Source organism: Chaetura pelagica, unplaced genomic scaffold, assembly GCF_000747805.2.
Source record: "Chaetura pelagica isolate M959 unplaced genomic scaffold, ChaPel_1.0 scaffold47, whole genome shotgun sequence".
In the NCBI taxonomy this organism is placed as follows: domain Eukaryota; kingdom Metazoa; phylum Chordata; class Aves; order Apodiformes; family Apodidae; genus Chaetura; species Chaetura pelagica.
The window spans coordinates 3694115-3721996 of NW_009954140.1; the positions used below are offsets into that span (position 1 = coordinate 3694115).

The following is a 27882-nucleotide window of genomic DNA, read 5'->3' on the forward strand; positions in this document are numbered from 1 at the left end:
GAATACTACTATAAAGACATCTGGTGACCAAGAACACTGGATCTTCCCCCTACTCTTATCCTGCATCTGCAAAATGACTCTGGGTTAGGAGTATGGCTGGCTCACTGTGGCTGAATGTTCAGGATAAGAGAGGAGCAAGCAGTGACATCCTAGTACAGTGAACCAAAGAAAGCATGAATAATTTACCTTATGGCAAAAACCTCAGTTCCACAGCTAACAGACTATATGTATTAGATTTGAGTTTTAAAACAAGCTTGGGATCTATGGGATTTGCCTTGAGAGGATATTGTTTGGATGCTCGTCTTGATGTTTTGTAGCACATTTTTTAGTGACACCACCAGACAGCACCTTTCCTTATGCTGTATTTACAGGGCCAATTTACTCTGGCATAACTCAGCTCTGCAAAACCCCACAGCTGCCTGACTCCAAAGTCAGCAGGGTGCACTGGAAGGGCTGGGAGCAAATGGTGGGACTGACAGACTATTTTCCTGGCAGTACTGAATTTATTATCATGAAACTGCAGCATGAGAAACATGCACCATCACCTCAGCTGCAGTAATGGGCTCTGAAACCACCCAAGGTCACAGCAGTTTCTTCTCAGTAGGTTCAGCTGGGTAGAAGAGGCTCTCCTACCATTTGTGCACCTTGAGAAACACTCTCAGTGGAAGGCACAGGCAGCCTCAGTGACTGTGTGACCTGGTAACCTTCTATGCTAACTGTGTTTCTGGCCACAGTGCACCTGCAAACCCCTGAAGCACTGGGGACACAACTCAGCAGTTACTCAGTCTCAGAAGAATGCCTCAGGCTTTTACTGTTACACTTGACGACATAACATAACCGTAGCGTACTGACCTCTAACTCCTTCTCATCAAATGTCTTCAGCAGATGTTGTGGGATTACTTCATTAAATCCCTTCTGTAGAGCCAGAAACTGAGCTTCAATTCCTCGTAAAAACCGCCAGTTTACATAAAGTCTGCAAGCAAGTGAAAATTGGTTTTGTGAAAGATGTACTCACATGCAATAAACCTGCAATTTATCCAGCCAAAGAAACAGCCTTACTGCCAGGAACACACACCCCACCACCACTGCACTGCCACTCAGAAAAAACCCAGTAACACAGCTCTGTCCACTGCTTCAAATAAGTAAGAGTTCCTCCTAGGAAATACAAAAACTTTTGGCATCAATGCTGATGTACCTGACATACTCCTTTTTGTTTTCTTCTGTCACTGGGATGCTCTTGCCATTGGGTTTCAGCTCATGCTGAATGATCTCCCCATACGCATTGTGCTCCACACAAAACGTGTGGTCCAACACACCCGTGATATCGTTCTCACTGAGGGAAAGACATGAGAGACTCAGTGAAAACATTCTGCACCTTTATTACAGCCCTAGTATCTCTGGCAGACCACTTAGTTTTCTCAAAAGCATTTCAAATCACTGCTTGGAAGCAAAAGGTGACCAAACATTTTTACTAGGTTATATTCTAAAACCATTATCAAAGTTTCAATGTTATATTTTAGTAATATCCTACTGTTATTAATAGGCAAAATTTAAAATGGATGAACTGCACATTTTACAGCTCAGTAATAGTTTACACCCCCACCCCAGTCCCCAGATTTAAATACTTTGAGAATATTAAGCCACTAAAGAAGCTGAATTGTGAAAGATGTTTCTTAAATCTGTCTGAGCAGGAGATGAATACATACTTAATTTCTTTCAACTGAATTTAGTAACTGTCACAGGTTAACAGAGACAGAATTCTAACATTGTAAGATACAACACACAGTACGTACAGTATCCAGACCAAGCTGTTATGAAGATCAGGGTCAACCAATTCCATATCATCCAAAGTAATTGGCTTCCCTAGCAACTGCTTATAGAAAGGCAACGTGAAGCCCCCATCAATGTAGTGTCCATGAAACACAGCCATCCCCATGATCCGTCCCACAAAATGGAAATAGGATAAGTGTTCCTGGAATTGAAAGAACAGACGGAGCCATTCAGCTAAATAAAACCTCCAGGTTGTATCTGCTGATTATGAAATACAATTTCAATACAAATCAAATTAAAAAAACCCAACACAGAGCTTTTAGTTTTGTTTGTTTCTTTCTATTCACAGCACAATGAGTATATTGCTTGCAGTCCAGAAGTCTTACTACTAAGAAACAAAATAAACTTAATTTCTCCCAAAGGAAACATAAATCAACATCTTACAGAAAATTAAGAACACATTTGAGAAGTTTCTTTGATCCGTACTAAAAAGAAAGGGTGTTATTGCACAAATTCAGTCTCTAGCAATACTAATGTGAGAATTAGGTTCTTAAGTCTAGAACACTCTCCAGATGTATTTGATTTCTGGTCACAAAATGCTCATTTGCAGGACTCATGTCACTAGTCCTACCGGGTTGACTGCAGAGTCTGGGTTGATCTGCAGTGTGTAGATGTCATCTCGGGAATACTGGAAGAGACCATAGTATGGGTTCAACATCTCGTGTGACAACAGGTAGAGCCACTCCCTGAAGAAATTAAATTATTGTGCATGTTAGACAAACACATTCCCACACCCAAAATCTTCTCAAAATAATATTATTTTTTTAAAATCTTACTTTTAAACATAATCGTGCAGAAAGTTTTCTCTAAAAATGCTGAGAGAAGGCTGAAATCAGAAATATTTTTACTGGCTCAGTAACTGCTCAGCACCTGACAGCTGACCTATTTCCCAGCTTTCCAAGGTTTTTCTCCAGTTAGTTGTTTCCAAGAGAGTTTGACTGTGATTCTCCTTCATCCACTACGCATTAAGACAAGATGTACCCTACTGACTACAGAGATCAAAGCTTTTAATACAAACTGTCTTCAGGTAACAGATGTATTTATTTAAAGTTTTAATTAAATGTTCACAAATCAGCAAATAATGGTCTAAGAATTGGGAAGAAATTGGTAGTACTTTAGAGCTTTGTCTTCTGTATTTATGTCTGGCAGATGGCAAAGGCTCCACAGGGAACAGACTAAAACCAAAACCCACGATGAAAATACTAGCAGATAGTTTTGAAAAATGCTGCAATAGCATCTGTAACTTCTTTATTTTGAAGAGTATTAGGAGTGATTGATTAAACAAGACTGTTTTACTAATTATGGCTCATTCGCATGTTCAAATATTGAGGAACGGATGAAGTGAACACTCTATTGGCCATCTGCAAACTCATGAGGACACGTGCAGCCCAGGTCCCAGAGGTTTCCTGCCACACAGAAGGGCTGTTCAGCATTGTCCTCTGGAATTAAAACTAATGGCAAAAAAATGCAATGTAATGCAAACATTGAATACTCCTAAATGAGTCAACACTCATTTGGAGAAATTAGATCCCTGTGCCAGAGGTGGAGAGCATTTTCAGTGAAGTAAACCAGCATCTGTGCAACTGGCCTACAATTCCTAACAGTGTTTTAAAATGTGAAGGGTATCTTCATGCAATCAACAAATGTCACTTCTTTCTAAGCAATGGAAAAACAATCTTAAGACTATTGTCAGATTTTAGTTTCCTACTAACTGCTAGTTTTTAACATTTTGCTTCAAACAGAAGTGATCATTTGCAATAAAGCCTATCTTTTTAATCCCAGGTTCTGCCAAAAAGCAGAGTATTTAGTGATACCAATTCTCAGATGCTCACACTTGACTAACTGAAAAATATGGTAATTTAATAGACACCAAAAGCCTGTCTCAAGTGCCTGATGGACATCTGACTCTATTTTTATGTATTTATATGCATTTTGAGTTATTTATCATTTTTTATGCAGTTTTTTCTTTAAAAGACTATTTGAAAATACATTCTTCTGACATACAATCTGTTACAGAAATAAATATAAATAAAAATAATGGAGAAATAAACAGGGCTGATACTTGGCTGGTTTAGGATTCAAAGGAGAGAGGCAGTTGGTGGGGTTGGGGTGCAGGGGGAAAGACAGAGGACAGATTGTTTACCTGGCAACACCTCCATAATCAAGGCCTTCCTCCCCACGAAATTTTATCATTAATCGTTTCCACAGGTCTTTTGGCCTCATCTTCATGACTTGCCTGTAGGATTCCTGGAAACACAGAACACTTTATTTTATTAACTGCTATTTACAGACGAGAAGCTATGACTGTTTATTAGAAATGAAGGGAGTCTCAGACTCCCCAGTCCAAAGGGGATACTGTTAAAGGGGATACTGTTTTCCTAGATATTAACTACTGTTCCTCAATCACAGACTGCTATTTAGCTTTCTACCAGTGTGACAGCACTTGTCAAATAAAACAGATACATGAGAAAAGCCACCTTCTGTTAAATTTCCAGACGTGTAGAGTCATCAGAACATTCTCTCATTCTCTTACAAAAAAATCTGTGTCATTAAACTTCTTTAGTTTTGCATAAAGGCTCACAATGTTTGTAGTCTGAAAAGCAAACTTCTACTCTGGAATTAACACATGCAGGAAGCATCTCAAGAACAAAAAGCATCAATGCCATCCCAGTAAAACTCCAGAATTATTCCTCAGTCAGTGGGACTTCACCAAGAAAGCACAAAAGAAAGCTGAAGAGAGGCAAAATTAATGTGGTTTGGTTTGTTTTGTTTTTTTGTTAAGTAATTAAACAACAAAAGTCTAGTTTATATTTATGTCCAGTATTGGCACGCCTAATTTTGGCTTTGCAGAAGGGAAGAGGTAGGTGTGCCTGGGACTCAACATGTTCAACTTAGTTTTCAGAACAAGAACACAGTAATTTTTGCTGCTGTAGAGCAGCCTTTCCCCACTTTCTTTCTTAGTTGATTATGAAGTAATTTGACTGTCTCCAAAGAAGACCAACACCAATCTTTCTTGGCTGGAAAAGCTGTGACAACACAGTGGGGCTATCAAGCTTGTGGGTGGGGTAGAAATACAATAGGGTGGGTGGGATGGGTGATAAAGTTCTCAAAGAGACAAGACTGTTCTGCAAAAAAAAAAAAGCCAATTAATTATAAATGCATTTAATCAACTCAGCAGACTCACAAAATAAAATGCAGACATCCCACTGTAGGCACTGCTGGTCATTTAGAAGGCTGACAATTTATAAAATTGGTCTGATTCTTAAAATAAAAATCAAGCAGAATTGATACAGATGCTAAGCAATCCAAACTCCAAAGATGAATGCTAATCAATTTTACTTAAGTTACAACAGATCAATGATTATTAATAGTGGTTTGGTTTTCACTTTGTAACATTCCCTCTGTAACAGACATTAGCATTCCTATATCCCAGGATGAGGTGAGATAGGATCTTCAAACACATGAAGTGCTTCTACTCCTCACACAGCCGTTTGTTTTGTTTTTTTGTTAAGTAATTAAACAACAAAAGTCTAGTTTATATTTATGTCCAGTATTGGCACGCCTAATTTTGGCTTTGCAGAAGGGAAGAGGTAGGTGTGCCTGGGACTCAACATGTTCAACTTAGTTTTCAGAACAAGAACACAGTAATTTTTGCTGCTGTAGAGCAGCCTTTCCCCACTTTCTTTCTTAGTTGATTATGAAGTAATTTGACTGTCTCCAAAGAAGACCAACACCAATCTTTCTTGGCTGGAAAAGCTGTGACAACACAGTGGGGCTATCAAGCTTGTGGGTGGAGTAGAAATACAATAGGGTGGGTGGGATGGGTGATAAAGTTCTCAAAGAGACAAGACTGTTCTGCAAAAAAAAAAAAAGCCAATTAATTATAAATGCATTTAATCAACTCAGCAGACTCACAAAATAAAATGCAGACATCCCACTGTAGGCACTGCTGGTCATTTAGAAGGCTGACAATTTATAAAATTGGTCTGATTCTTAAAATAAAAATCAAGCAGAATTGATACAGATGCTAAGCAATCCAAACTCCAAAGATGAATGCTAATCAATTTTACTTAAGTTACAACAGATCAATGATTATTAATAGTGGTTTGGTTTTCACTTTGTAACATTCCCTCTGTAACAGACATTAGCATTCCTATATCCCAGGATGAGGTGAGATAGGATCTTCAAACACATGAAGTGCTTCTACTCCTCACACAGCCTGTATATCTCCAACCACAGAGAAAGCTTTCCTTCTTTTTCTTCTCTACAGGGTAAAAACACCTACTTTAAGTACACACCTCTTCATAACACCCCCTTGAAAAGCCCCCTCTTCCCATTCACCACAAGTAACATTCCATCTTTATCTCCAGCCTTCAGGATTTAATCTAACTGAATGACTTCTTCAGATAGTCATGAACAACTGCCCTCTCCTTCCCCTCAGTGTTAAGAAATGGGTCAAATTCTCAAATTACCTCAAAAATCTCTTCCCTGGAGACCTCAATACGACAATGGCCAGCCTGGGGTTGCTGCTGTGACAGCTCCTGCCTCAGGATCTTCAGCTTCTGCACCAGGTCTCGCTTGTACCTGGGCACAGTCAGACACTCAGCCTCGTCGGGAAGCTGGCACAGGGACACCACCTGCTGCTGCTGCTGGTGCTGCTGGTCCTTCAGCTGGTTCTGGCGGCTAGAAACAAACACACAGCTCTTTGCAGGCATTCTGGCTGATACACCCCCCTCTCTTCTTCACATGTTTCTTCAAGGTTAAGTCTTGGTAGCTAAACTATTTTCAATTTACTACAGTTATTACTGTGATTGCACAAAAAAGTCCAGATTCACTAAAAAATAAACTCAGAGAGATTTTATCCTGACTCAAGACACATGCTTCTGTCTTTCCTGGCAACTCTCAGTTGGTTTTAGGGCTTGAGTACTACTCTACAAAGTATGTAAAAGGTTACAGCACTATATAATGAGGTATTATCCACACAGTTTTACTACTGAGCTGCTGACACTGAATTTCTCAGATACTGTTTCCATATTTCCCCTGCGTGTTTTCCCTTCCTCCATTTTAAAATTCAGGGACCTGCCAAACACTATGCCCTTAATCTACAGTCAATACCATAGTCTGTTTGAAATGGCTTGTCTGAAAAAGAGTAAGCTTACAAAAAGATGTTTGTACTGGCAGCTTGGCAAGGACCTTGTCCCTTGTACCTGGCCTAGTCTGGACCACAGGAATGTGGGAGTTCACGTGTAACTAATTGGCACAGATAAACAAGTATTTTTACTAGCAATGCTCAGAGATTTTCTTACTAGAAAAAGTAAATTAATCATGTTGCAGAGATGTCCTCTCATGTCATCTCTTGTACACAGTAAGTGGATATTTTTATTGCTTTTCTGTATGGCATTTCCAAACAACATGAGGTGAAAGGTAAACCATCAGAAGAACATCTCTGTGAGAAACATACAAGAATACCCTAAATGTACTGGATAAATAAGAGGTTACAATTAAGAACATTTTCCAGTGGAATGCTAATAAATTGGCCTTTTCACCATCAAAGACTAAAAAGTACCAGATTAAACTAAACACAGTTTTAATATATTTTAAAATTTCAGCCTGTTGTGTTTTGGAACAAGGTCTTCTAGAAAGCCCTCCTGGCTAGCCAAAACCCACCTCCCTGGAGGTTTCCACCACAGGAACATTCAGAATTGGCAATTAAAAAAGGGGCTGGGGAGTTCCCAGTTTGCCTTGTGGTTCTGATAGTTATTCTGTTATTTGCAAACCTTCTATTTAAAGCAATTTTGCACAAACCTCCCTCAAGGGCAACTAATACCAGGTGAGCAGGAAATCTTTATCAGTGCTCTTATAAGCCTAACATTTAGAAACCCCTGAAATGGCAAACACTGTAGATCACTTCAGCAATAATTCAAAGCTTAATTATTAATAATAATACCTCTTTATTCATTGGCTTTAAGGAAGGAATAATGCACAGAAATCCTACTGTTACTATGCCCTAAGATGCAGAATTCTGAAGTTGGCTTAATTTATGTAGTGAGTTGCTTTGTTGTTTGCTTCTGTTGGGTTTCTTTACCTTTAATCTCAAGATGATCAAATTGGTCTTCCAATAAACAAGTTCTTTGAAGGCATTTCTGAGAATCCAAGTCATTACAATAAATTACAGACACTCAATGTGATTTCAGACTATGGCTCTATGTCATTTGCTCTGCAGGCATGATAATTTCTTTTCACTTGCAATTAGTTTTAAATAGGAACTGTAAAACTGTATTCACTTGATATACAAATTAGGGTAAAATCATTGTTCTATGTTCTGAGCTTTCTAATTCCATAAGGACAGCATGCAGAGATATTCCTGTATTTGTCTACCAGAGAAGGTCATCATTATATACTAAAGTGAGCATGTGTTCATGCTACATATTTTTGTACTTTGAGAGTACAAAAGACACTCTCTGACACACAAAGCTAGTCAGTGTCAAAGAAAACAATCTCTGAAATGAGCATACATTTAATATCTGTGCATCAAATTAATCCAATCTAAAATGGGGCAGTACTAGGACAAGAAAAATAAAATGCCATCTTCCATATTAGGTGAAAAATTATGAATGCAGTATTAGCTAAACAATCTGCAGTGCTTTGAGTAATTAAATTTGCTTTCTTAGTTTGTTTTCACAACTGAATGACCATGCTTGATTCTGTACACTGCTGCAAGGATAGAGCTAAGCACTTTTCATGTGCTATACTGATTAAAACCCATCACAAAGTCTTGGCCAATGTTCTAAAACAGAACTGGGTAACAACTTTGATTATTTTCATAACTTACAATGTCATCACTGGAGTAGCAAACTGCTCTAGTCAGCTCGACAGAAAAGTCAGTATCACTGAGAGTAAACTTTTTATTAAGACTTTGAACATGAAACTATCACATCCATCCCACCCAAATACTAAACTCAGATAATTTACAAAATGACAGGCCTATGGCAAACTACTTTTTCTTTTTTTTAAAAAAAGAATAAATAAGGAGGTGGGCTTAAGGGAGGGGGGGGGAGGAAATGCTTTCACATATCCTGTTTGGTGCAATAAAAGAATAAACACCAGAAAAGACTCATCAGGCAGCAGACTTTGCTGATGACACTGTTGGTTGAATTTCTGAAATCCTTCCCTAATGAAAGACAGATGTACAAATGAAAAACTGTGCACACTGCAGTGGTACTTTAAAGTTAAAGAAATGCAAAATGGTTCTGTGATTTTGGGACTTGAAAGTCAAAGTGGATTTTCCAGATAACTAAGCTAGCTGTGTTTGTCCTCCACAATACATGCAGATCGAGCCACTATGACCTCACTGCCATTTAAAAGCAAACCTACCTGTGAAGGACAGGTTTTCAAATACAATCCAGTTAACTGAATTTTCTACATTTTAAGAATTATATATTCCACCCAAATACTAAACTCAGATAATTTACAAAATGACAGGCCTATGGCAAACTACTTTTTCTTTTTTTTAAAAAAAGAATAAATAAGGAGGTGGGCTTAAGGGAGGGGGGGGGGAGGAAATGCTTTCACATATCCTGTTTGGTGCAATAAAAGAATAAACACCAGAAAAGACTCATCAGGCAGCAGACTTTGCTGATGACACTGTTGGTTGAATTTCTGAAATCCTTCCCTAATGAAAGACAGATGTACAAATGAAAAACTGTGCACACTGCAGTGGTACTTTAAAGTTAAAGAAATGCAAAATGGTTCTGTGATTTTGGGACTTGAAAGTCAAAGTGGATTTTCCAGATAACTAAGCTAGCTGTGTTTGTCCTCCACAATACATGCAGATCGAGCCACTATGACCTCACTGCCATTTAAAAGCAAACCTACCTGTGAAGGACAGGTTTTCAAATACAATCCAGTTAACTGAATTTTCTACATTTTAAGAATTACACTGCTGTAGTTAAGAGGGTGTGATATTTTTCTTCGGGTAAAATACCTAAATCTGAATTAATTTAATGAACTGTTCAGTGCTTCAACCCTGATCATGCTCTTCCACCGGCAAGGTTTTTTTTCAAGATCATGTTAATTTGCAACTAGCCATGTACATTCAGCTAAAATTCGTAACTTCTTTGTTTTAAATTTAAAACAACAACAAACAAACCAACCAAACCAACCACCAAAAAAACACCACCTCAAAAAACAGAAGTACATGGATTATGGGAGCTTATCAAAGTAGTGTAATACACACATACCTACCCACTTATTTCTCTAAACAAAATACATATTTGCCAATATTTAGACTCTTTTCCCTCTTGGGTTGTTAGTTCAAATGTGTATTGGGTAAAGCCCAGCCAGCTTTTATGTGTTACACAAAAGAGATGCTGACCTCCTGGACATTACTTTCCATTCCTTAGTTTTGTCTTTTCAGTGCTTATTTCCCATTATTCTTTCCTTCAGTTTTTTCTTCCCAATGATTCATTTCCTTAAAAGGACTATTCCTCCTACTTACTCCTTGCCCAGGGCTGCATGGCTTTCTAGCTAACCAACTTCTCATTGTTTCTTCAACTTAACACCTACTCAGTACTTAACAGGCATTTCCCAAGAGTATTAAAAGGTGTTAGTAGGAGAAACAATTGAGTCTCACTCCCAAATAGCTTGGACAAACTGATAGCCATGTCTACACACACACAAAAGGAAGTTTCTGTTTGCTTTTTTACTTCCATTTTTTAGTAGAAAATACCCCAGTGTGAAGCGAGTGCCTAGGGAATAAAAACAAGAGCCAGAATTCTTTCGTTTCCCCTTTTCTGTTAAAAAGTGCAATATGAAAATGTGGTATCAAAACGCTAAGAAAAGACATGCTTTCTATTTATTATCTTTTGTTTAAAATCTGAGTTAAATTATTGGGGTCTTACTTTGAGAACATCTCAACCAGTCTTACTCTACAACTGAAGGAAGAAGCTGAATTATTTCTCCCTTGTAGCACCTGTGCCTAACACACCACTGGCAATGGTGTATTTTATAACAAGTTCTTCACAGCGGAAAGTAGCATCAAGTATAAAGAATGGGAAAGAAACTGTCTCCCATGCTGTTAGGAAAAATTCCACGGGGCAATCTCTTCCACCGGACAGCACTTGCTCTCCCCACACTCCCCGGGATGCTTCCCCCAACTCTCGGCATCACAATCGCCACATTCCTGCCTAAATGCTGCTAGGGAAGTTGTTAGTGTGGTAAAGAACAGGCTACTATACTTTAAATACTACTGAATGGCAGAATACACCTCGATACAAAGTCTAGCACCCTCAAGAATCCCTTCCTTTCCTCTGTGCCACTCAACACGTGCTGGAGACTCTGGACTTACTTTAAGACTAAATGCAAGTTAGCAGATAGCCGCGGGTCTGTAAACTGCGTTGTCCTGTTGTTATGGTCAACAAAATAAACTCTGCCTGTTGCTGTATTTCGGATCTCCCATCCAGGAGGCAGTGGACCAAGCTCTTCACAATTGATGTTGCTAAGATCCCTGCGAAAACAAATATAAAATGAAAAATACCTCAGCATTTGGCCTCCTAGCCAAACAAGCGTAAATGTAACAGAACAATTCCATGAAGTCTGAGAAAATGTATTGTTTCAGAAACTCGATCTGTTCAGCTGGAATCTCTACTCCCAAGGTGCAAGCCCACCAAAGAGAAAACACACACCCCAGAACACATGCTGTGGGGGGAAAAAAATTCTTATCAAATAACCTTCATTTTTACAAACTAACTTCAGCTGTTAAATTAATACAGGCTTAAAACAAAAATAAAGACCATTGCCATATTTGCCAAAATGGAATTGCAGTTCTGACAGAAAACATTTTTTAAAACAACATTAGTCATGTAAGGAACTCTGAATCACACTTTAAAAACTCCTACAAAACAAAACTGTGTTTCTGAAGAGTTATACTTTCCATGAAGAATTACGCATGGGATACATGTGTACAGCTCAGGTGGTTTTGCCCCAAAACCTCAAGTGCCGGTGGGAAGCAAGCAGCTCTCTAACAAAAGAATTCAAATAAAATATTGTATGAACAATGACTCAGCTCTGCCGTGAGAAATACAGAGATAGCTTAAGGGGTCTCAAGAAAATTCTGCTGAAATTAGAAGGTGTGGATTCATTCCAGAGGTTAATTTAAAACAAACATTAGATTTCAAAACTACCCTTACTGATTTTTTATGTAGATAAATCACTTCTCAGATACCTCACACTGTCAAGTGCAACTCTTTTTAAAAGGTGCAGGTCATCAGATCTCCCAGTGTGATGTGAGTTGAGGGCAGGAAAGAGCTGAGGGGCAGAATGGCTCAAAAGGTGCCATCTGCAGGGTCTCAAAAGGCTGAGAAACCACTAATGGAAATACTGGAAATACAAAGCACTTGGATTGAATACCTGCTGCTATGACCCACACACACACTGCTGCAGAAATGTAGGGCTTATTTTTATTAAGTAAATGGCTGTGGCATATTAGCATAAAAATACAATATTCTTTAGAAATTACAAACTCTTTATGCAAACATCTAGATTTTGTTCTCAGAGACACTCATGCAGCTTCTGCTGCCACACCTAAGGGCAGCACTAACTTAGATTTTGTACAGAACTATTACAATGCAAACTAAAGAACTGTATCTTAATACAGGTTTTTTTTTAGAGAAGCCTAATTTCTAGTTTTCTATAGTACACAAGTAGTGGGAGGAAAGACTTCCTAAGGCACCACTCGAGTCTACAAATAACACACCACACTATATTCTTGTAACACAAGAGTAATAACAACAAAAGTCTAACTTGAAAATGCAGTGAAGTTATGGTCATGAGGCCCTTTATCCTTCCCAGGATATCCAAACTCCACTTCCACGGGAATGCACACCAGCAGCAACTGACAAAGTTGTCACAATTCTCATGAATGCCAACACTGGCTGACAATTTCAAACTACTCACATCATTTTACAACACTATCCACAGGCTTCAGGAGGCAAATAATTTTAAAGTGTTTCTTCTTTTTTAAAGAAAAATGAGAAGTGAACAAAATTTTCCCTGTTATCACTTTTTTCCTTTCAAACACTAACTTATTCCTTGATTCTCTATCTGTGCATTAAAATAACAATTTGAAGAACAGAGGGAGACTTATTTTGATTAATGACTTGTTATAATTGTGTATTAGGGACCAAGGGTGAGAAATATAACATTAGACAGAGAGAACTGAGGACAGTACTGCTTCAACTGTTTGGATTTGACACCTGAAGCCTATTTCCATAGTTTCTTACCTAGGTACTCTTGGATCATGCCATGTGCTGACACCAGTCTGAGTATGCAGAAAATAGACCTGACCTTGCTGAGTTGTCCTTTGCTCTGTGAAATAAAAATAAATTAATAACTATAAGAAGAAAAAATGCAATACAAAAACTCACAAGGACCAATTTCCCCAAACTAAGGAATCAAACTCATTTTGCATATGAGAATCCACAACCCATTTTCACAGTTTCTTAGGAGACATACAGTTAAAAAATCTGAATTTACATACCATATCCTTCAGGTAAGTCAGGAGGAGTGTGCAAGTGTGTCCTGCTCATGTAATTTCTGTGCCTCTGTGACCTGACTCTCCTCTCAGCCAGCCGGGGATCCGCCGACTGCCCGCAGGTCGCACCGTTTGTCCCTGTGATTGGAGTGTTCTCATCCACAAAACAGCTCAGGGGTCTGCCTGGGCTGGAGTATTCAGATGCTGGCCTGTGGGGAAGAGGGTGGGAATACCATTGCTGACTGGACACTGGGATACACAGAGAGCTGCAGGGAAGTATCATCTCAGGGCACTCAGGAAATCTCTGTGGCCAGCAGAACTGAGCAGTTGATTGTCAAGCAGGTATCTCCACGATGGGCAGAAAGCTGCTGTTCTGCACTCACTGGATTATCCCAGACTGAGAAGTAAACCTCCTCATCTACCTTAAGGTCTAACCTGACACTTGGTATATGATGCTGTCAGATCAAGATCATAGCACGTGTTCACGTGAGCAGTTCTCACCTTCAGAGTGCTGAGAGTAAATATATTTTATTCAAATGAGCAGCGCACAGCCTAAACTTTCTCACCTTGCCTTCATATGGCTGAGGAAGTGATCAGGCCTTGTTATTCCTTCTAATTTTTAAGGAAGGTTATTAGGCGAGGGTGGTGAAAAGATAAAAAACAGTTGCTCCTGAGAGCTTGACTGCAAGAGGAAACATTGAATTATGTGGTTTTGTATCTCAGTGCTGCTTTCAAAAGGATTTAAAATGGGTTAAAGGGGGATTGATAAGGATGCAGGGAAACCCCAAAACAAATTCTATATTTTGCACTTGTTTTTCTACTGTAAATGTGTCTAGAGCTTAGAGTATTTTAACATACCAGGAAAAATACAGTTAAATGAAAAAGCTTCTCAGTACCTTCACTCACTCAAAAACTGCAGATACATATGAGAGCTGGCAATGTTAACAGTACAGATTATTTAAAGTCAAATATATCCATACAGAGAATAGTTTATTGAGAACTGAAGAGAGTCTGTAGGCTCAGATGGTCTGCAGAAGAGTGAAAAACACAGACTGTCTACAATCCAGGTGACAGCAAAACTGGTTGGAGGAGCAGCTTTGCAAGACACATCTATGGTTCTCAGAAAAGGTGGTGGTCATTATTTCAAAATACAGTCAGTAACAATCAGCTTTAAAAGTTCTGGATTACATGGTCATAGCATGCACATAGACAATGCCTGTCAGGTATTCACAATCTCTTTTCTTCATCTCTTACAATGTCTGCACATTTTAATGTCTGTATTTATCAAGCTCTACAAGAAAACAAAGATGCTAGTATGAGGGGAGGAACAAAATCCAGTCGGCATGATTCTTCTGAGAATGTGAAATACCAGGCAGACTGAAGGAGCAGGAGGAGTAGGATGTTAAGAGAAAAAAAAGCATACAGCATTTGTAGACTCAGAAGAATGCTGAATACCCCTGTCAGAGCCACTTAGAATGGCTTGTGCTCAGCAAGCAAACTCCATCACACAGTCTCCTAAATGATGTCTTACCGTGTTGGTCGCTCCCACTGAGTTGTTCGTGTGATGTGATTTAAATACTGGATCCTTCCAGAAGCAGTTCTCCGCTCCTCCCACCTTCAATTCAGACATTGAGAGATAAGGCAATGAGTGGTATTTCCAGGAAACCAGGGCACAAAATGTTTCCACCATAAATGCCAACTCAGGAAGACTTACACGATTATGAATCATGTTTAGCTGAACAAGGGAAAAGGAAACAACTGAAAGTTCAACTCAGAATTGATTTTACACATTTTTCCCTTGGAACCAGGCATATCATTAACAGTATCACACCTTCATGCTCAATAAATACTTGAATTCTAATGAAATCCAAATAACCATGTAAGGGAACTTCTTGAAAACATCATGTTTAACATTGCACTTAACTTTTTTTGACCACTGACCCTAGTAAGTGCTTTCACAGTATCTTCATGCACTACTTGCTTTATTTAAAAGTCACCTTCAAATAACATGACTTTTTAATTATTATTACTTTTGCACTCCAAAATAGACTAGGCTATCCAGCTAGCTTTGCAGTTACACAGTTAAGTAAACAATATTTGTACAATGAACATTTTGAAGTGAAAGTTTAAAAGCATTTTCAAAAATGTTTTTGACATCTCCAGATTCCAAACTAATAAAAGAATGCTGTTTACGCCTAGATGATAACTTACATTTTAAAATTCAGCATCTGACAAATCAGTTTCTCCTGTCTTTACCTGCCAAGAACCACATTCAGAAGGTCTGTGTTTGCTCTGAAAAAGTTATTGACAGCACCAGAACCTAAAACAGAGCATTTTTCTGTATTTGCAAAACTGTTTAAGGTGTTAATGATGTCATTAACTCTCACAGGAGCAAATTAAAATCCTAAACCCAGCCTTTGGCAGGTAAATACAGCAAGAACTCAGGCTCCATTACCTTTTCCAATCACGTTTCCTTTACCATGATTTACAAGGAAGAGGAAGTGATGCATTTTAATCCCAGCGTATCGCTTGGCACAGCAGCGCACAATTCAGCCAGGCCCACGTGCTCTCTCCCTTGCTACAAAACTGCTATATGGATGAGATCAGTTTGCTGGCTGTGATCTAACATTGTATTAGTTTATCAATTCCGTAATTTGAAAGACACGTTTTCTTTCCTAATGCATTCACCCATATATGCCTTCGCCTGTTTCCAAGAAGAGACAAGACAAGGGTCAAACTATTAACTGTTCTGTGTAGCCTGGCTGGCTCATCTCCTGCTCCTAAAGGCAAAACTGTAGAACACTTCAGTCCAAGAATAAAAATAAATTAGACTCTTTGTTCACTGACTTTTCGTTACTGTAAAAGTCTGCTGTATGAGCTGTATTTGTATTTACATGACAGAGATGTCAGCTTACCCATCTGGTAAATCATTATCAAATAACCGGCTGCAATCCACAACTTGTCCTCCTGTGCCTATTCGGTCTCTTGACTGAAGACTTACTATTAAGATAATAAAAGAGTTATTAGAGATATGACATCTGAATGCAAATTACAGTTATATTTGAAAGAGAAATGGTACAACTTGGACAACTAAGCTGAGTGTTCTTCAGATTTTTCTCCTCACAAATATACAGAAACAGCACGTATTTTCATACAGATAATTCTCTACACATTAACTCAAAAAATACAGCCTGAAGAACATGAATACAAGTTAAGGTGGAAAAAAGAAGTGAATTCTGAGGCTGTCCTTAGCTTTTCTCTGTATGAGACAGACTGTAACACTGGTCTGGTGGCAGCAGGGTGGCCAACCTCACACATGGCTGGGGCAGCAAGTGGGACGGCACCAGCGCCTGGCTTGCTCTGCTGGGAATGGGAGAACTGCTTGTAGAAAGACCAAAAATAGGGAATTCCTGCATGATTTTGACTCTTACTTTATGCATTTTGTGTGCATGTGGGATTCATACACACACAAAATCAGGCAAAACTTAAATGCTGGAAGCTCTACATGTTTGGTTTAGTGGCTACTTTCAAACTCCAGTGGTAAGAAGTCAAATGCAACTCTCACACAAAGCACCCTGAAAAGCTCTTACTGCCCTCAGCAAAACGGTATTGCTTTTGTTTGTTTTGTTTTACATGTTGCACTGTAATGGATATTTATGCCTGAAGCTTTTGTGCAACAAAGATTTATTTTTTTTGTGTAGCTTTTGTTCCCAGTATCATAATTTGCAAATGTCCAATCTGATAATTTATGACACTTGTGTTCCTGTGGGGTTGGGGTTCTTTTTTTGATGTTTTGTTTTGCCTTTAACAATAAAACTATTACTTAAAAAGCTAGATACGTGCTGTGGCACACATTTCTTGAGGTAGCATTATTGCACCTCTGGACAACTGGCTTCAAGTCCTATTTATGTGTGCAGTGAAACAAACTTACAGACCTAAACCACACAACCGGACTTTTGTCAAGATCACAAGGTTTGAAAAGATGCAGTAGGAGAGGCAGGTTTTGCCAGAGTCCAAATTTTCAACAACATGTTTTGAAGTTTAGGATTCTGGGCTTCCAACAGACCTACCCAGGGAGCCCTGCAGTACCTGCTTGCTTTATTCCTAATCAAAATTAACTCTTAGTCTTCTATGAACACTAACATTACAAAGCCAACTTCCTAGATCAAAAGACACCTTTGATTTAACTTCAACCAAAGCAAAATCTTAGATGATGTATTTATTCTGCAACAAACCCACCCATTACAAGCTCTCCCTGTTGCATGTAGGCAAGGTCTGGCAAGCAATACACACAGACAAAAGTGAAACTAAACAATTACCTCCTCTTTGCCTATGTGAGGATCAAAATTTGTGCACAGCTTCATTCTGTAATGAGTAAGGACTCATTTTTTTCTGCACCACCACATCAGAAATGACATGGTGGCACAGAAGAGAGCTGCAAGATTAAGACACAGTTCAGGTGCCCTTTGCGTCCACTAGTCACAAGAGTCCCTTTTCTTCCCCCCTTTGAAGATAACCCCAGATATTTAAGATAAAGATCCCCTTGCTCCCTGTCCCAAATTATAAAGGCATACCCACTGTGCACTTAATCTGTAAGGTCATAATCTGCTGAAGGCATCCATGACATTTTAGTATTGTTGTCCAACCTTGCACAGCCTCTAAATGCAAGCCAGCTCATAATCTGAAGGACTTAGAGTGTTTTTGTAATTTATTCTGTCTTCTTTCTTACTTACAATCAAGATTTCTCCACCATATAGCTACTGCAGTGGAATTACCTAGTTTTACTCAGGCTCATTCACCCATTCAACAAAATTGCATTAGTGAAGAAAGATTAAAATATAAGGAGATTAATAATGACAATTTCAATAAAAAAAGACAAGAGTCTCTGGAATCTTACCAGGAATGCATTAAATTAAACCCCAGCCATGACTGAGGAAGCCTGACCTTGCTGATGATAACAGCAGAAAGCAGAACACACAGATTTGCTCCAGTCTCTGCTCTGACCTGAAAAGCTGTGTTCTTTTCTAGGTTCTCTGCACCATCCAGCAGCTCCTGCTAATTAGAGACACCCCAGCACCTCCTGCTAATTAGAGAAACCCCAGCAGCAGGATGAAAGGGCTAAGGCAGCTTTTGCTATTCCACTTCTCATGATCACATCAGGTTAACCCAACTGGTCAGTCAAGTTTATGCCTGCAATACTGACTAGTTATCTCTGACAACTAGTTATCTCTGAGGTGTATTTGCCATGCCCACGCTACACAGTATTTGCCCCAGGCTTCCCTACCGGCATCCCAACAGCCTTGAGACCTGTCTGCTTTGGGGTTTTTTGGCTTGTTTAATTCATGCCAGCATTCTCCAGCCATGATGACAAGGATGCATGTTGCTTACTCTGGAGGGCAGCATAAGAGCACATCATGGTGTGAGGGCACAGTCCCTTCCAGTGTCCTCTCAGAAGGACTCCTGCGAGCAGAGTGGGTCTCTGCAGCCTGGGGCAGTCTCTGAACAAGCTCTCCTCAAGCATAACTCGGTTTCCTCTTAAAAAGGAACCCCACAAAAAGAACTGCATGCTTTAAGCATGGATGATTGGGGACCAGGGAGCAAAAACAGGAAGCAAACCAAACTGGTGATATAATGCACCCTAGAAAAATGACTGTTTTATCCTTTCCTCTTCTGTGCAAGCTCACATGGAAAATCTAATATTCAAGAATGGTCTGAAGTGTCAGCAATGCACTTACAATTCCACACTTCTACCATCATTTGACTCTCCTGTGTCACCTCACTCAATTATCTTAACACTGTGCAAATACTTACAGATCAGATGCTAGACAGATGGTTAAACCAACATAAAAAACCAACATAAAGAGGTAAAGACACAGGTATTATTCAACAGAGCACTTTGAGGAAATCAAACAAACACACTGAAGTCCTTATTTGCTGACTGATATTTCAACAGTTTTCCCTGGCTGACCAAACCAGAATGCTGCTTGAGTATTATATTTCAACTAGGAACTGAACATAAAACTGAATATGCAAATTCACTTTTCTTTCCTCCATGTTCAAATATTCTTGCCATAAAAATAAAGACCTTATCCCAACCAACTTTTTTTTTACTCAAGTGACCTACTAGACACACTGCCTTCTGAAACAACTGGCAATGCACCCAGAAGTGTGTTTATGAAGAAAGCATGTGTGAAGACTTATTTTTCAATTTACCAGCTTTTTCATTCTTAACTGATTTAAGGTTTATGAGTTAGCAGAAAGACAAAGCACAGGTACAGAGATTGGTGACAGACTTGTTAATAACCTGCAAAAATGCAAAATTAATTGACCCAGTAATCCCAGACAACAACTCACTTCTGTTACAAGAGGTTTTACCTTTGTGCAAACCAACTGGAACTCTCAACAACTAAGAAATTTGAAATTTGTACTCAATTTTTCACTAGTTCAGGCTCAAATTGTCACTATTCTTTACAGTGAAATTAAAATATTCTAAACAACTTTTGTATTATCTATGGTCTTATCTGCCCCAACACTTACCATAATGTTGGGAGGGGGGAGTGTTTTGGGATTTTTTTGGGGTGGTTTGGGTAGCGAGGTGTTTTTTTCTTTTGTTCTTTATTTGGGTTTTTGTTTGCTTTTGGTTTTGCTTTTTTTCATTTTTATTTTAACTCTCTACATACACACTTTCAGCTTCAAGTTCAAATGGCTCTGGCACTGAATTTGATATACAAATACAAAAAAATGACATCTAGGAAGGTTGCTTCCTAAGCTCCAAGAGAACAAAAAGATTTTACTTACCTACTATCTGTCCTCTAACAGTATCATTGTCATTTGGCCCAAGCTTGCACAGATCCAACCTCTGATCTATGAAACAAGGACACTAAGTATAAGTCACACAATATTTTGCTGCTTTTAAAAGGCAGACTGAAGTGTGTCTACTAGAAAAAAATTAATAGAATCATAGAATCATAGAATCTTAGGGGTTGGAAGGGACCTCGAAAGATCATCTAGTCCAACCCCCCCTGCCAGAGCAGGGTCACCTAGAGTACATCACACAGGAACGCATCCAGGTGGGTTTTGAATGTCTCCAGTGAGGGAGACTCCACAACCTCCCTGGGCAGCCTGTCCCAGGGCTCTGTCACTCTTACAGTAAAAATTTTTTCGGATGTTCACCTTGAACCTCCTATGCTCCAATTTACACCCATTACCCCTTGTCCTATCACTGGTCATCACTGAGAAAAGCCTAACTCTGTCCCCCTGACACTCACCCCTTACATATGTGTAAACATTGATGAGGTCACCCCTCAGTCTCCTTTTCTCCAAGCTAAAGAGACCCAGCTCCCTCAGCCTTTCCTCATAAGGGAGATGTTCCACTCCCTTAATCATTCAGCCCAGTATAAGACAGTGAGGACTTCAAGAAACTGGGGAAGGGAAGCAAAACAGCACTCCTAGCACTGAGCTCACCTGCAGAGCAAGCCAGGTGATTTGCACTGAACTGGTCAAACTTCCTACAACTGAGCAAAGTGCAGTGCACTGAAGCACTGATCTAGTGACATATGCTTAAAAATTAAAACTTCAGTTATGCCTTTATTTCCAAGGAACCTGTTCTTGAAGGTAGAATCGCAACACTTCTCTACCAGCATGTCACTTTTGAAATGCTGAATGTAGCCAAACACTCCTTTCCATCACTGTGTGCCAAATTTTGTTCAGAAGTAAATAGCACCCATTAGGATAATGACAAAACAGCACCATACACATTAATTAACTTTTTCAAAACTAAATACAAAGTGCTTTGTGTGTTATAAAGCACATAATATCTCACAACAACATTTACTATTTCATTTTGAAGGGCTATTAATTTTTAAACTACAAATTTGCCTTTACCCTTTCATTTACCCCTTAAGACCTGCATTTTTGAAGGTAACAAAATGATAATCTGAAGGCAATTAGAATCTCTCTTCCTTTAAAATTCCCACACAGTAAGTTCAGTCTTGAGAACCTACAACCAGACTGTGGCACTGAAGTTACCACTGTCCATGGTAAAGGGGCAAAGGAGTTGAAAAACCAAAGGTAAACTGCAAAATCAACTGAAATATACAAACTTTATACAAAACAAGGGAAACTCAACCACCACACTTTAAAAACTCCGTGCAGGCAAGTTTAATCTGAAAGAGAAGAAACATAAGTCTTTAGCTTACTTACAACCAGTGTCTTTAAGGCGGTTGATGGCATTTGAAAGGAGTCTCACACAACCCAGAAAACCAGCTCCCTGCTTTTTATGAATTTTCTTGTGATTCCACACACTGATTGTTATTGAATCAGACTTCCCAATATATCTGAAAAATGAGAAAAACACTAGTGTGAATGGCACTTACTGAATACTGTGAAGATGCTCCAGAAATCACCTTGGGGGGAAAAAAAGACTATCAATCATTACATTAAAAATTAAGCACATACTATATCAGCAAGAAAGTAAAGCATCTTCAGAGAAGATGTACACGTGCTTTAATGAAAGCATGTCTTACAAGGGAGTATACTTGAATACAAACTAATCTAAAATCCTGATTTTGGAGGAAGACATTTATGTGAGTACAAAATCTACTGAAATCTGTTTAAAACAGTAACATAAACAGACTGTGAGCTGGCCCAGTGACCATATCACTTCAAGCAGCTACCAACATGCTTCAATTCCTGCCCATGCTGGGCCTAACCAAACAGCATGGCAGTGCTGGTGGCAGAGCTGGCAGGCAGAGAGGTTCCATGCCAGGACAGAATCCCTCAGCTCAGCACCCTTTTGCAGCACTTCATCTGCCACAGCTGCTCAGGCTGCTTTTCCAACCACTGCCATGTCAGTCACCCTGGCTGAGAGCTCTCCTGAGTGCCCAGAGAAAATACACAGCAAACCCAGTTACACCTCTGCAGTTAAAAAATCTTTGGGAAGCTAATTTACTACTAAGAAAGCTTCAGAAAGGCCTCATTTATACCAAGTGTCACATATTACGGATGTGACCCATCACAAAAAGCTCCCACAGTATCTCGGTTGAGATGTGCCCCTTACCCCTGCACTGCCTCCTCACAGCACCACCACGGAAATGCTTTTCAAAACCTACATCTGCATTTCCCCCACCTGGGGGAACCTGGACAATCAGGTTCTTTTCTTTTTGCTTTTTAGTTTGAAGCTTTGCTCTTCAGAAGCAACTACTTTTTTTTGTTTTGTTTTACAAACCTTTAGTGGTCAATTTCCAATGCCTAAGATAAATCAGCTATTCCCAATACTGAATTATTATAGTTATTTCAAGTTGAGGAAAAACAATTTGTAACTATGGCTTAGATCCCAAGAGCTGCTTGTAGTTCTCCCTTCCCAGACCACAAATTCTGGCCTTCTGCAGTTTTAATTCCAAATGCTTTTTTGTTTGTTTTTGAAGGAAAACTCATCAAACAAGCTCAACCAATGTCTAAATACATCTCCCCTACTGAGACTTTCTTGGTTTTAAAACATCTTAATATTTTCATAAAGACAGAAATGATACTGTCAAGGTTGGCAAACCAAACAATTGAACTAACTGTCATGGCTTGAAATTGCAGCTGTGATCAGGTAGGTTCTCAATTAACACTCCTCCCATTTTTTCTTTTCCAAAAAGCAGAACTTGGACAACTTTTTCCCACGTGCAGACAGGGACTGACCCAAGAAACCAAAAAGCCTTCACTGTAGGCACCTATCCATGAGCATGGTTTAAAACAACCAGTGCACATTTCTTAAAAACAAAACAAACAAAACATGAACTTCACATAAACAAAACCTGAAGTTTTTGGAATAGTAAACATAGATCAGATTTTTGGCCTTACAACCTTGACAATGCCAATTTTGCATAAAGAAACAAGAGATGAAGATGGGTATTCACGTGCACAGTTGCAGTCTACAATGTTTCATGTACTTAAAATAAATTCTTATGACAACAATTTAGGTGCACTTAAAAATAAGGATTTATCATAACCTGTCTTGAATTTTCCAGTTTTCCTTGTTGCTTTAAAAAAGTCAAAGGTATATGGTTAAAGACAATTTCATAACAGAACAGTTTGAATTATATGTAGAACAACTGAATATACAACACAGTTTCTAAGAATTATTGTAACATTTCAGGGTGAAGGTTTCATGGTTGAAATGCTGATAGTAAGACATCCATACCAAACAGGTAAGGACTTCTACATTACTACTACAACCTGCTCTGATTTTTGTACCAGAAAACCTGGCAGATTCATATATTTAAAGGCAATAAGCAAGACAAGCTGCATTTTCCAAATAAAAATGTCCTTTTTTTTTTCCAAAGGAAGAAAAGAAATAGTTCAGTAACTGCTAGTTGGCTTTACAGCAAAATTTTTAATCTCTATTTCTGCATTAAATATTTCATCTGTATTTCAGGCATGAAAATACATGGTTGCATTTAGAGAGTGATGGTAGGACAAGTTGATGTTTCCAATTCATTTGGTGCATAAGTTACATTTGTTTTACATCATCTGGCAATAAAGTTCCAACACAAAAGGCCTTAGCTAGGAATTTTGTTATTAAAAAAAAGAATGTTCCAAATAAGAAAGAAAGTTTTTTATTAAAATACAAAAAACAAAACAGAAACAAAAAATACAACCCCCCCATTTTGTTGGGTGCCTTTCTCTTCCTCCTCATTAAGTTATTGGAGCTTTTTTTAAATTCTACCCTATGAGCAATATTAATTTCACTATGTCAGTACTTCAACAGAGATAACAGAATTAGTATTAATAAAGGGGAAACCTGGAAACTAAATTTCCATATATATTTTGTTGACTTCCATATTTCCTGAAATCTGTATTTAGATGTTCTGGATAAAAATGTGCATGTTTGGAAATTTTAAGAAAAATGCCAACTCTCAGCACTTCCACTACTGAACAAAAAAATCAAGTCCATGCCATACTGGAAACCTCTAAAATAATGAAATTAAACTATAAAACACAGGGACAATTGTTACTTTGTCTAACTAAAATTATCTTTTCCAAGGTGGTATTTCCTTCTGAGCCAATAAACCACTCTGGAAGGTTTGGTATCAAGTGACTTTTCATCCCCATGGCATTATATCTTCAGCTTGGTAGAGAAAAGCCAAATGAAGAAAGTGGAAAAAAAAATAAATCCATATATTCCTGAAAAAACACACATCTTCCTGATCACAAGCCAGATGTACTCCCTCCAGAAAGAGAAAAATGCAACATCAAAAGGTATGAACTCAGCCGTGGAAGCCAGGAATTCCCTCTTTCTAATCCATGCTGTCATGCACCCTCTTTTTACAACCTGGACAAATGACTGAGTTTGTTTCTCCATTTTCCCCTTTCTGAGATTTCTGCACCACAATGGTGGAGTTATGCTTTGAGACACCAGCTGTCTTCAGAGTCAGGGAGAAGAGGATGCAAATAAACATAATGAAAAATATCACCCCCATTTTTTCTCTTCTCTCTTCCTTCACCTTCACATTGTTCTCATCTCTGGTAACAACTGAAGGGTGTTTGGGTCCCTGAGATGGTCAGAAGAGAACTAGCAAGAGGCTGCAGATTAGACAGGAACACAGCACAGACACGTGGCATTGACTGCCTGCTCCTTTCTCCTCCCCAGTGCTACCTAGCCCAATGTTGAGTTGAGTCTACAAGACGCTGCAAAAGCAGCAGCACCAAGCAAACAGCAAGCAAAGTGGTCTCCTACTCCAGATGTTCCCAACAGACCCCCCTAAGAAGTTCAGCAAAGGCTTGTGTGCCTGATGTGTTTGAGCTGGAATGGCCAGATCTGCCGACACAGGCCCAGCACCGCCCAGAAATGCCTTCACCCTAAATGCAAAGGGCATCAGCTTCATCAATCTGGTTTGAACAGCCACATCAAGAAGGCAAAGCTGTTGCAAGGAGCTCTTTGACAGCTCTTTAGGAGTCTCATCTAGGATAGAATTTTCCAAACCAGCACCTTCTCTCCCTGGGAAAAACCCTGAATAATTAGCAATAACTGGGCAAATTAAGTGTTGGAAGGCTGGGGAGAAGGGTGATTCTGCCAAGACAGTGCAGAGGCTCGAGCATGTGAAGGCACCAAAGAGCACTAGCACCTGCAGTGAGGAGACTGTGGGAAGAGGAGGAGTGGCAGGAGTTGGGTGAGGTTCCACTTGAGAGGTATAAAAAAGGAGAGCAACAAGTCCATGATAGAGCCTGGGGGACAAGGAGTAAAAATGGGACCAGGACTAGGTGTTGGTGGCGACCATGGTACAAATACCTTTTAGAGCTAAACAAACCATATGACTTGCTACCTGAAGGGCTGCTGGCGCAGCTGGAGGAGGTTGGAGGGCACAGGTGAGCATGGGAAGGCTGTAGGAGAGATCCAGGCTACCACAGAAGGGAAGAAAGGGGAAGGAAAAGAAAAAAGGGATTTGTTTAGTTTCAGAACTGCTGGATTAAGTACTGTTTAAGTGCTTTGAATGCGAGAAAGTCTGTAGATGTGTTAAGTCTGGCTATTCACAGCTTTGAAGACAGGCCTGAACAATAGGGAAAGCACAAGTCTGAAAATAAGGAAGGGGAAGACATCCAGGGCAAGCATGGTATTTTACTGACATTAAACTGCATCCAGACAGCAACTATTTGGCAATTTCTTTCTGGAAAGCCTCCCAGATTTCCACACCTCCCCCCCCCCTTACACACACCCATCTATGCTGAAGAATCTAAGCAACTAACTTAATTCAACTGCTTCCTCTCACACTAAGCAAAACCTTTTTTGTTTTTTTAACACTGCAAATATATAGATATTTTTTTATCTCATACAACAGAATATCTATTATGCTGAAGCAGGTTAGCAAGCCACAAAATTCCCTTGGAACTGGCAACTTAATTCAGACATTATTGCATAAATATATCACAACAGATCCATCTGACTGTGCCATTTGCATATTCCATCACATGATATGACACACTTAATTAGCAGCAGTATCAACCTGTTCTACAAACTCCAAGCTGAGGACACTTCAATCAACCCCACTCAGCCAAGAGACAGTCACACTGCACTTAAGCCTATTACAGTCACTTCAAAACCAACAGAAATCTTCATGGTGGGGGGGGCGCCGCAGAAAAAAAATAAATCAGGATTTTTAAAAAGATTCTCTGTAGCTGCACCTTCCCCGGGTTGGTTTCCTACACTGTGTGGTGGCAGGAGCAGGCAAGTTGCCACGAGACTCCATCTGTTATGCTTGGTGTGCAAAGCATTTCCTGGAACGCAGGGAGCGTCATGAGGCAGAGGCTGGTGTTCCCATGCAATGGGGTGTTGTCAGGGTAAACATTAGGAAGTTGAAAAAAACCTGTTCTTTTCAAAGGATGAGAAGAAGGCTTCAAGTCCTGTAACCTATGAGGTTTGCCACCAGGTGATTTAGCAGTAGGACTGTTACTATTCCTATTATTTTCCTAATCTTTTTTTGTTTCCAAAAGGAAAAGTTAATTATCTTAATCCAGTGCAGATGAAAAGCTGAGACCTGACACTAATATTACAGTAAAAATTACTGTAAGATAAAAGCCAGGCAGTGAGTTGTTGTATCAAAGACATTTCATCTTTTACTGCTGTTTTAAATAGGAACTGAAGACTACGTGACAGACTATTATAAATGGAAATAAGTTTCCATAGAGTAAGGAATAACAGGCAAGACAATAAAAGGGGCTAAATTATTACCAAAAAACCCACAAATAACCAAAAAACCAAACAAACATTTGAGAGGGAGAGGATTATTTTCAAACTCCAAAGCTTGACATAATGCTAAATTTTACTTTGGATTAGAAATGCTGTGTGTACTTCAGTCATGAGGGAATGCAAGTGCCAGAATGAAGCACGGTAGGTCTTCCCTGCAGGACAAGTAATTTATATCGAAAAGAATATCCTAAAGAAACAAAACCTATTTTTTTCAGGCACCTTCTTCCCCAAAAAAATAATTTTAAAAAAAAGGTTTCATGCAGGTCATTCCTTCAGACAGTCCAACAAGAGATGCTCCAAGTCTGCCTGAACTAAATATTCTGCCAGAAACCCCATTTCTATCTCTGCTTTTTATAATACCATGTGGACTGCAATCACAGTCTTGCTTCAAAGCTAAGACAATTACAGTATCCGGATACAAGCATGACTTGCTCTATACAATGTAAAAATATCTTCTCTTCATCCTTCCTTGAAAATTATTACCAGAAAGAAATTCTTTCTGAAGGTTTTACTATTTTTTTCCATTACTCTCACTGCATATTAACATCCTCCCTCATTTTCCATCTCCTCTGCTCTCTTCTCCAGGAGGGAACCAAGTCTCCAAGTTATTAGTCCATGGCGCACTTAGCATCCTTTATAAACCATTCCTGTCAACTGCTTGCTGACATCACCACAACACTTTAAACACCAAGACAGGACTGGCTCATTCTGGGTCAGACACAGGGAACAGTTGATATTTTCAACACAGAATTTAGGAGCAGAAGACTGCCAAATGATGATCCACCATTCCTGC

The 27882-nt window shown here is 39.2% G+C and overlaps 1 protein-coding gene across 1 annotated transcript in view; it reads right to left on the bottom strand.

Annotated features, from left to right (window-relative positions):
* Positions 1 to 27882, bottom strand: part of SMURF2 (SMAD specific E3 ubiquitin protein ligase 2) — a 39798-nt gene that overhangs the window by 2686 nt on the left and 9230 nt on the right. Inside the window, exons 4-16 of the mRNA XM_010002695.1 lie at positions 21563 to 21696; positions 20159 to 20224; positions 16276 to 16360; positions 14892 to 14975; positions 13367 to 13569; positions 13110 to 13194; positions 11177 to 11335; positions 6303 to 6513; positions 3974 to 4077; positions 2402 to 2516; positions 1794 to 1972; positions 1196 to 1333; positions 853 to 973 (exon numbers count right to left, since the gene is read on the bottom strand). Of these exons, the coding sequence (XP_010000997.1) occupies positions 853 to 973; positions 1196 to 1333; positions 1794 to 1972; positions 2402 to 2516; positions 3974 to 4077; positions 6303 to 6513; positions 11177 to 11335; positions 13110 to 13194; positions 13367 to 13569; positions 14892 to 14975; positions 16276 to 16360; positions 20159 to 20224; positions 21563 to 21696 (1684 nt within the window). The remainder of the gene's footprint in view (positions 1 to 852; positions 974 to 1195; positions 1334 to 1793; positions 1973 to 2401; positions 2517 to 3973; positions 4078 to 6302; positions 6514 to 11176; positions 11336 to 13109; positions 13195 to 13366; positions 13570 to 14891; positions 14976 to 16275; positions 16361 to 20158; positions 20225 to 21562; positions 21697 to 27882) is intronic.